Genomic DNA, 10,616 nt, shown 5'->3' on the forward strand with positions numbered 1-10,616 from the left:
GAAGATGACTTCAAAATCATTCCCATTCTCAATGCATATGAGTGCAAAAGACCAGGCTGAAGCATTTGTAACTACCGTTGACCAGAAGTGACGAATGGATGATCCACCCTGGACTCCTCCAGAGGTCCCCAGCATCGCAAATGTCAGTCTTCAACCAATCCGATTCACTCCATGTGATATTAACAAATGGCTGAATGTACTGGATACTGAAAAGGCAATAGGCCCTGATAATATTCCGGCAGAAGTGTTGAAGACTTGTGCTTCAGAATTATTTTCACTTCAGTCAAGCTATTCCACTACAGCTACAGCACTTGCATATATCCAGCAATATGGAAAATTGTCCAGAATCACAGAATAATACAGCACAGAAGAGGCCCTTCAGCCCATCGAGCCTGCACTGATGCATGAAAAGCACCTGACCTTCCTACCTAATCCTATTTTCCAGCACTTGGCCTATAGGCTTGAATGTTAAGAAGTGCTCATCCAGGTACTTTTGAAAGGATGTGAGGCAACCCGTTTCTACCACCCTCCCAGGCAGTGCACTCCAGACCATCACCACCCTCTGGGTAAAAACGTTTTTCCTCCAATCCCCCTTTAACCTTCTGCCCCTGATCTTGAATTTGTGTCCCCTCATTTCCGACCCTTCAATTAAGGGGAGCATCTATTTCTCATCCATCCTGCCCATGCCCCTCATAATCTTTTACACCTCAATCAGGTCACCCTTCAATCTTCTCTGCTCCAGCGAAAACAACCTAAGCCTTTCCAACCTCTCTTCATAACTGAAATGTTCCATCCCAGGCAACATCCTGGTGAATTGCCTCAGCACCCCCTCCAGTGCAATCACATCCTTCCTATAATATGGTGACCAGAATTGCACACAGTTCTCCAGCTATGGCCTCTCCAAAGCTCTTCACAGCTCCCATTATGACCTCTCTGCTTTTGTAATCTATGCCTCGATTAATAAAGGCAAGTGTACCATATGCCTTTTTCACCACCCTATTAACCTGTCCTCTGCCTTCAGAGATCTATGACAAACACGCCGATGTCCCTTTGTTCCTTGGAACTACCCAGTGTCAGGCCATTCAGTGAACACTTCCTTGTCACATTACTCCTTCCAAAGTGTATCACCTCCCATCTTTCTGGGTTAAATCCCATCAGCCACTTTTCTGCCCAATGTCCATCCCATCTATATCTTCCTGTGACCTAAGACACTCAACCTCACTGTTAAACCCCCGGTTATCCGCAAACTTCTTGATCCTACCCACTACATAGTCATCTATGTTGTTTAATAAATGACAAGCAATAGGGGACCCAGCACAGATCCGTGTGGTACGCCACTGACACTGGCTTCCAGTCACTAAAGCAGACATCAGTCATCATAGGGGCAGCACGGTAGCATTGTGGATAGCACAATTGCTTCACAGCTCCAGGGTCCCAGGTTCAATTCCAGCTTGGGTCACTGTCTGTGCGGAGTCTGCACATCCTCCCCGTGTGTGCGTGGGTTTCCTCCGGGTGCTCCGGTTTCCTCCCACAGTCCAAAGATGTGCAGGTTAGGTGGATTGGCCATGATAAATTGCCCTTAGTGTCCAAAATTGCCCTTAGTGTTGGGTGAGGTTACTGGGTTATGGGGATAGGGTGGAGGTGTTGACCTTGGGTAGGGTGCTCTTTCCAAGAGCCGGTGCAGACTCGATGGGCCGAATGGCCTCCTTCTGCACTGTAAATTCTATGATAATCTATGATAATCACCATCTGTCTCCTACAGCTCAGCCAGCTTTGAATCCACCAAGTCAAGTTACCCTGTATCCTGTGTGCATTTGCCTTCCACAAAAAGCGGGACAAATCCAACCTAGCTTATTAACGTCCCATCAGTCCACTCTCGATCATCAAAGTGATGTAAGATAACACTTAGCGAGCATGTTGTTCAGTTCAAGTTTTGCCAGTGCCGCTGACCTTGGTCCAGTCAGCTGAACTTCAGTGGTCCAGTGAGAGCGACTGCCCTTGACATCAGGGCAACATTTGTCTGAGTGTGGCACCAAGGAGCCTAAGCAAAACTGGAGTCAATGGAAATCAGGGGAAGACCTTTTGCTGGTTGGAGTCATACCTGGCACAAAGGAAGATGGCTGTTGGACACCAATTATTTCACCCCCTGGACATCACTGCAGGAGTCCCTCAACAACCACTGATAGTACCATGGTCACCATTACTCAGACAAGTTTTCAATTCAAGATTATTAGCAACATTTAAATTCCACCACTTGCCTTGGTGGGATTTAAACTCATGTCCCCAGAGTATTTGCCTGGACCTCTGGAGTACAAGTGTTACCACCATCTCTCTGTTAACAAAATAGAGACATGGGTATATGCGTGTGGAAAGTAGTGAAGGTGGCAAGGAGAGTTGAGAAAGTGGTTCATTTGGCATAACTTTACACTCTTCTCTCTTAGAGAGTATAGGAAGGATTTTGCAAGCTTATTAACAGGTTCTGTCAAGTGAAATGAACACTCCTTATATGGCCAAATCCTAGGGATTTGAACTCAGTGCCTTGCAGCTCAGAGGCAGGATTGCTATCAAGTGAGCCACACAGAGGGAAGTGTCCTTGGTAAAACAAACATCCGGTGCATCATTAATGACCTTCCCTGATTTAGCTCACTGGGCTAAATCGCTGGCTTTTAAAGTAGACCAAGGCAGACCAGCAGCACGGTTCAATTCCCGTACCAGATTCCCCGGACAGGCGCCGGAATGTGGCGACTAGGGGCTTTTCACAGTAACTTCATTGAAGCCTACTCGTGACAATAAGCGATTTTCATTCATTTCATTTCATTTCATTTTTCATTCCATTCATAAGGTCAAAAATGGGAACGTTCATTAAAGCTCATTTGCAGCTCCTCAGATCCTGGAACAGTCCGTGTCAATATGCGATGGGACATTCTTCACTTGCCTGGATGAGTGCAGCATCAACAACACACAAGAAACACCAACACTATCCAGCACAAAGCAGCAAGCTTGATTGGTACCTCTTCCACAAATATTCTCAGCCTCTAGTACCAGCTACAAGAAGCATTGCTGCCATTCACCAAGGCTCCTATGACAGCACCCTCTAACCCCACTACCATCTGGAAGGACAAGGGTCACAGAAGCATTGGAACATCACCACCTGGAAGCTTCCCACCAATCATGTGGACCTCACTGTCGCCAGACAAAAATTAAGAATAGTCTCACTAACAGCACTGCAGGTGTACCTACAATACCTAAACTTCAGAGGTTGAAGAAGGTACTTCCTTCTCAAGGTCAATTAGAAATGGATGATAAATGCTGGCTTACCAGTGACCCCCATATCCCAAAAACAAATAATTAAAAATAAATTTAATTTGCTTTCCACAATATGAAATGAAAATGAAAAATGAAAATCGCTTATTGTCTGTCACGAGTAGGCTTCAATGAAGTTACTGTGAAAAGCCCCTAGTCGCCACATTCCGGCGCCTGTCCGGGGAGGAATATATGAAGAATATATGAAGAATATATGAAGATTAGTGAGTTGTTGACTACTCGTAGCAAACAATCTTTGTCAATTAGTCCACAACACACCCAGAATGATGTGAAAAAACCCCAGCGGGGTGAAAAGGGTTGGGAAGCAAAATTCTAAAATCACCTTTTTCCTACTAAATGTGATATAGTGAGCATGTTACATATCAGGGCAGCACGGTAGCACAAGTGGATAGCACTGTGGCTTCACAGTGCTAGGGTCCCAGGTTCGATACCCCACTGGGTCACTGTCTGTGTAGAGTCTGCACGTTCTCCCCGTGTGTGCGTGGGTTTCCTCCGGGTGCTCCAGTTTCCTCCCACAGTCCAAAGACGTGCAGGTTACAAATACTTTTCACTGTACCTCGGTACACGTGACAATAAACAAATCCAAGGTTAGGTGGATTGGCCCTGATAAATTGCCCTTCGTGACCAAAAAGGTTAGGAGGGGTTATTGGGTTACGGGGATAGGGTGGAAGTGAGGGCTTAAGTGGGTCGGTGCAGACTCAATGGGCCAAATGGCCTCCTTCTGCACTGTATGTTCTGTGTTCAAATTACTCACATATTAGATCCTAAAATGTTTCTCCTTGAAAGAAATCACACTCATTTTGCAACTGAATGACTTGTTTTCATCCTATACTTAGGGAGTGTATTCCACAGATTGATCAACCCCTCCCTAAGTATTAATATTGCCCAATTTGTTGGGCAGGTGTCCTCCCCCATTTAACCGTCCTTTTCACCCTTTTTCAATATTTTCCCTCCACTTGGACCCCTCCCTCTGGTCTCTTACCCACTCTTGATCTTTTTATCGACAGCTGCCCATGTGACATCTGCCATCTCAATTTATCTGCACCCCTCACTCACTCTAACCTGTCTCCCTCTGAACTTGCTGCACTCCATTCTCTCAGGTCCAACCCTAACATTATTTTCAAACCTACTGACAAAGGCGGTACTATTGTTGTCTGGTCAATCCTCCGAAACTTTCTCCTACCTCCCTCCAGACCATAAAACAACTCCGAACATTGTTTCCAGAACAATCACTGACCTCATCTCCTTTGGTGATCTTTCCTCCATGGCTTCCCATGTCATAATGTGGAGATGCCGGCGTTGGACTGGGGTGAGCACAGTAAGAAGTCTTACAACACCAGGTTAAAGTCCAACAGGTTTGTTTCAAACACGAGCTTTCGGAGCACGGCTCCTTCTTCAGGTGAAGAAGGAGCCGTGCTCCGAAAGCTCGTGTTTGAAACAAACCTGTTGGACTTTAACCTGGTGTTGTAAGACTTCTTACTGTTCCCATGTCATAGTCCTCAAACAGCTTGCTTCCAACACCTTCCCAAGGCCCATTGCGGTACTGACGGCAGGTTGATATAGACAAAATACCTTCAGGCTGAAAACAGGAACTACCAGATATGACTCTGACTAGAATTGATTATGGCTCTCTGCCAGATCACTCAAGTCAGCACAGAAATTTTTTATCACGAGATGGAACTTTACGATTACCCAGTTACTGTATTGAACAAAGCAAAAGCAGAAAATACTGGACAATTTCAACATGCCCGACAGCATCTGTGGAGAGAAAAGGGAATTAACGTTTTGAGTCTGGATGACTCTTTGTTAAAGTCAACCAGACACAAAATGTTAGCTCCCTTTTCTCTCCACAGATGCTGTCAGACCTGTGAGATTGTCCAGTATTTTCTGTTTTTGTTTCAGATTCCAGCATCCGCAGTAATTTGCTTTTATATACTGTATTGATCATGTTGTCACAAAAGACAAAGACCATGCTATAAATATTTAGCTAACTTTGAGACAGTAGAGATCAACTTTGCAACAGGAAGAATGATATACAAAGAGGCCATCATGGGATAATAGCTGGTCACACAAGATTGTTTCAGAGGACAATAGATCTTCACCCTGACTGACCAGGAGTATCCTTTTTAATTATATTATTTTTTTTTTTAATTTTTCCAGTTGAGGGGCAATTTAGCATGGCCAATCCACCTACCCTGCACATCTTTGGGTTGTGGAGGTGATACCCATGCAGACATGGGGAGAATGTGCAAACTCCAAATGGACAGTGACTCGGGGCCGGGATCTTTTTATTTCAATTAATGAGTTGAAGTCTTAATGAGACAATATAAAACAGGCCAGGTGTGTGTGTATCATGACTCAGAACTAGGGAAACTTGGATAAAAGAAAGGACATCAGAACACAACGTCAGCGACAACCCGGGAATCCCCGGGAGCAACTATCACAGAAGTGGAGCCTTGAGCTCAGAGTTCAGAGAAGACATCCACACCGAGTGATCGTAGCCTGGCCTGTCTCCTTCACTAGAGCAAGTAATATCAACAGCTCAGTAGGAAGTCTGAGTCACCTTGTACTATATTTCTTCTGAAAAAAGTAGAGTTCTACTAAATTCAGGATCTTTATCGTGTCTGTCGAAGCCAATCAAGCAGAGTCTCGGTGTACATCATAAACAGCACTACACTGGTAGACCTGTCGTTTCAACCTGCTCCTGTCCCGCTGAACCGATTTCTTCCTACCTTGGCTATTGTTTCACCCTTTGTCCAGTCCCCCATCGCTCACACCCGTGACTCATTCGATGCCCTCTGTTAACAGTTTCCAATGTCCTGGCTCTAACTGTCTCCTCTTCACCATGGACAACCATCTATGTACACCTCCATCCCCCACCAGGATGATCTCTGAGTTCTGTCCGCTTCTTCCTTGAATGGGTGCCCAACCAATTTCCATCGATCAGTACCTTGACTGAATTTCTTTTTGAACAATTTCTCCTGTAACTCATCTCACTTCCTTCAAATACAAGGTGCTGCTATGGGTACCCGTATGAAATCTAGCTAAGTCTTCCTTTTTATGACTCAACCCAGTGGACAGTTTTCCCCCTGATTCTCAGAGATTTCCAGTTTGCTATGTCTCCTTGATGTCACACTCATTTCTTTATGTCAAGGGCCTTCAACATATCTCTGGAGTTCAGGTATTTTCTCCATGTTTGGATCGAAGTTGTAAGGAGGTCTGGAAAAGAACGGTTCTGGCACTTCCCAAACTGGGCATTGTCAAGCAAGTTGCATTCAATGCCACTTGATAGCATGGTCAGAGACCCCTTTGATTACTTTGCTGATGATTTTGACTAAACTAATGGGAGAGAGTTGAATAATTTGGATTAGTCCTGCTTTTTGTGTACACGATATATCTGGGCAATTTTATATCAGTTTTGTAGCTCCATGAGAACAGTTTGGTTAGAGGTGCAGTTGGTTCTGAAACACAGGTCTTCAGCACCATAGTATGTTGTCACGGCACACAGCCTTTTCTGTGTCCATAGAATCCCTGTAATGCAGAAGGAGGTCATTTGGCCCATCAAGTCTGCATTGACCCTTTGAAAGAGAACCGTACCTAGGTCCACTCACCCACCCTATGCGTGTAATTCTATCTAACCTGCACATCTAGCTAACACACCCGGACGAAAGCCACGCAGACACACGGAGAATGTGCAAACTCCAGTCATCCAAGGCCAGAATCAAACCCAGGTCCCTAGCACTGTGAGACAGCAGTGCTAACCACTGTGCCACTTCGCCGTCCAATGTGCTCAGCAATTTCTTGCTATGTTGTGAAGAGTATTGAATTGGTTCAAGACTGACTTCAGTGGTGGCGGAGTCTCAGGAACAGATCGAGATGGATCATGCACTCGGTATTTCTGGCTGAAGGTGAATGCAAATACTTCAGCCTTGTCTTTTACACTCACATTCTGGGTTTGCCATCATTGAGGATGGGGATGTTTGTACAGCCTCCTCCTACTCCCTCACCTTTGTTGTTTAATTTTCCACCACCCTAATAAAACAGAATTTCCAAGAGAAAAGCTCTCGCTGTGCTGGGCAAGAACAGAATGAAATCACTCATTCCGCTTTCAAACAATCTGTGCACAAGAAGGAAATATAAGAAGGGAGAGAGAGAGAGAGAATATCAGGAGTGTAGCAGCTTACGTTAAATGGAAAACACAAGTTTTTTGAGCCAGATGGAAATTTATATCGGAATTTATTTTTCATGCGGGAGTTGAATGTGGGAGGTAGAAAATACTAAATTTGTAAATCCAGGGTCCAAATCAAATGAACAGAATGATCATCAATTTATTTTTGCTCCCACTTTCTGCCAGTTGAATGTTCACTGGAGAAGCCGGTGCTTCAAATGATCCACTTTCACAAGGCAGAAAATCTCTCGGCCAGCACAAGTCACCGCTTAAGATAAACAGTAACAATGAAATCTCCATCCATAAATTATGTGAGCGATTGTCCAGGCCAAACAGTAGGGCGGGGTAAAGAAAGTTCTGCTCACTCCACCTTTACACTTCTCAAGAGTTTGAAATGAGAATGAATGATCATTTGCAAGCTGAAAGAGTTGAAGGTTTAATCACGGTGCTCTCTCTGTACTGTAATTCTCACTCCTAAACTGAAAACTAATAGCAATCGCTAATGCACTTACTTTTCTGGTTCCACATGTAACCGTCATGATTCGATATAAAACCAGCATTTCAGACAGAACACAAGGGGTCAGTACAAAGGGAAACAGCTGTGCCAGGTGTTGAAAGGTATATTTTGACTATCCGCAATTCCCATTTCTGTTGCCTTTAATTCTAACCGAGAGTGGCAGACAGACAGACACAAGCAGCTGTCAGAGACTTTCCACTGGCTAATGAAGAAACCCCGATAGGCTGACAGTTTGTTAACACACTCACCGATACCATTTAGATTCTCCTCACAGGAGTACCAGATGCCCGTGTGGAAATAGCGGAATACAAATTTATCATCTCCGGTGTCCCAGCTGTAATGAACCTGGTTGGTTTTGGAGACGTTCGGCGGGGCGGTGGTGCTGTTAAAGTTGATGCAGTTTAATTTAGTCTCCTTGTCACAGTTTGGTTTGGGGACTTTCTGGGTTCCTTCACACCAGTATGTAGTGACGAAAGCAGTTGTAGAAAAAACCAGAGCCACCAAGTTTAAGGCCACCGCCAGCATAGCTCTACATTTTCTGCTGGTTTTCATTGTAACATGAACTGCTGCCCGGATTGAGAGCGAGCCTTCACTGCCAGAACCTGGGAACAAAATAAACAGCTCCTTCCTGTCCGCAGTCAGTCAGTGCCACCAGTTCATCCCTTCACTCAAGGCAGAATCTTCCTTTATATCTGCTTCTCCAAGGTGAGGTCAGGTATATGTCCCAGATGGAATGGAGGGAACAGACGGGGGAAGGCTGTGTGTTCAACCGGCTGGAGACACAGCAGCATCTTCAGCAGTCAGACCAGTGCCTCCCTCTGACAGTCACCTGCTGCTGAGCAAGATTCACCGGCAGTATTTGCCTGAACTCAATCCAGAAAGCTGCTGCCCAAAGTGTGCACTGTTTCTGCAGCATGTCTGACACACACTTGTCCCGGGGCAACTATTCGATATAAGTGATAGTGTTTAATAGAGAGAGTGTGTGTGTGTGATCTAACTTAGCTCATTTTAGATGCACCCGGCATTTTTAAAGTGTGCGACTCCTTGGAGAAATGATTTCCTAAATAACCTCCTGGTCATCATTTGAAATAGAGGGGAACAAATAGAAACGGAGCGAATATATTTGCAGAAAAATAATTCGAACCTGACTTTTTTTTTAAAAAGCAGCTGAAAGCAGAAATGAACTAGCATCACAGAATTGTTCCGGTGCAGAAGGAGACCATTCGGCCCTTTGTGTCTGGACCAGCTCTCCAAATGAGCCTCGTGATTGAGGGTCATTTCCCTGCCTTTTCCCCGTAACCCTGTTCAAATAATCATCTCATGGCTTCTTCGATTGAACCTGCTTTCACCGCACTTCCAGGCAGCGTATTCCAGAGCCGAACCATTCCTGTGTGAAAAAGATTTTTCTCACAATTTATCTCAACGAGATATAAGTTTCTCCCTTAAAGGAGACTGACGCTCTTCCACTGTGTGAGATTGAGAGGCACGCCCATCAATTCTAGGTCAATATTTACCTCAATTTTAAAATCTTCCCTTTTTAACTAAATGCGGTTCGATTAAGAGTTTGGAAATGAGGGAATGCACCATTAGTTAATGCCGATTATCCCAGCGATGGACTAGTATTAATATATCAATCAAACTATCACCAGAATTTCATATCAATGTCGGTGTGATGCTTGTCTGTAAACATGGGAATGCTGAGAGTTGGAGCTGAATTTTAACCTGGAACACTGTGTGGATGCGGGTCAGTGTTTGAAGGAAATGTGTTGGTGCAGCCATCTCCATCCACACTCAATCTGAACCCGTTAGACTGGGTGTGTGCGGAGCCCCCTGCCGAGAGGCGGCTTCCCCAATTAAAACAATAGTGACCATTCTGACTTGGGTTTTCGGGACATTCTGAAAGTAGGAAGTGAGGACACACAACTGAGGGCTGATCAAACTGTCGGAAATCCCGCCTTAAACACTCCTTATTCTTCACAGCTGCTTGCTTCCCTGCTGGTGGAAATGGCTTGTTCACAATCACAGTACATTTGCTGAGCGTTCACACTCCACACTTTGGCTCTATTATATTGGGCGGGTATTGTTGCTGCCTTCATTAGGTTGCCATGATGTGGAGAAGCCGGCGTCAGTCTCACTTGATAAAGAAGCTGCACTCCGCAAGCTAGTGATTTGAAACAAACCTGTTGGACTTTAACCTGGTGTTGTTTGACTTCTTCATTCAGTTGGACATCAGGGGCGGGATTCTCCGCCGGCATGATTCTCCATTTTGCCGGTGCCCGGAGGTTTCCCAATGGCGTGACGCTGCCCCACAATGGGAAACTCCATTGATCAGCTGGCATAACGGAGAATCCCGCCGGTGGGTCAGGGCAGAAATGTGGTGGGGCGGAGAATCCAGCCCCAGATTCCTGCTGAGTTTCCTGCACATGTCTGAACATGTGTCCCAGTAGATTCATGGGCCGGGATTCTCCCCTACCTGGCGGGGCGGGGGGGGTGGGGGGGGGGGGGAGGGTCCCAGCGTACCGGACTGGCGAGAACCACTCCGGCGTCGGGCCTCCCCAAAGGTGCGGAATTCTCCGCACCTTTAGGGGCTAGGCCCGCGCCGGAGTG

At 45.5% G+C, this 10,616-nt stretch overlaps 1 protein-coding gene across 3 annotated transcripts in view; it reads right to left on the reverse strand.

Moving 5' to 3' along the window:
- Window positions 1–8,939, reverse strand: part of gsg1l (gsg1-like) — a 411,568-nt gene extending 402,629 nt beyond the window's left edge. For all 3 annotated transcript variants that reach the window (XM_038820952.1, XM_038820953.1, XM_038820951.1), the window contains exon 1: window positions 8,258–8,939. In XM_038820952.1, the coding sequence (XP_038676880.1) occupies window positions 8,258–8,561 (304 nt within the window). In that variant the 5' untranslated portion in view covers window positions 8,562–8,939. The remainder of the gene's footprint in view (window positions 1–8,257) is intronic.
- Between the last annotated feature and the right edge of the window lie 1,677 nt (window positions 8,940–10,616).

The sequence above is a fragment of the Scyliorhinus canicula genome, chromosome 15 (genome assembly GCF_902713615.1).
Source record: "Scyliorhinus canicula chromosome 15, sScyCan1.1, whole genome shotgun sequence".
NCBI lineage: Eukaryota > Metazoa > Chordata > Chondrichthyes > Carcharhiniformes > Scyliorhinidae > Scyliorhinus > Scyliorhinus canicula.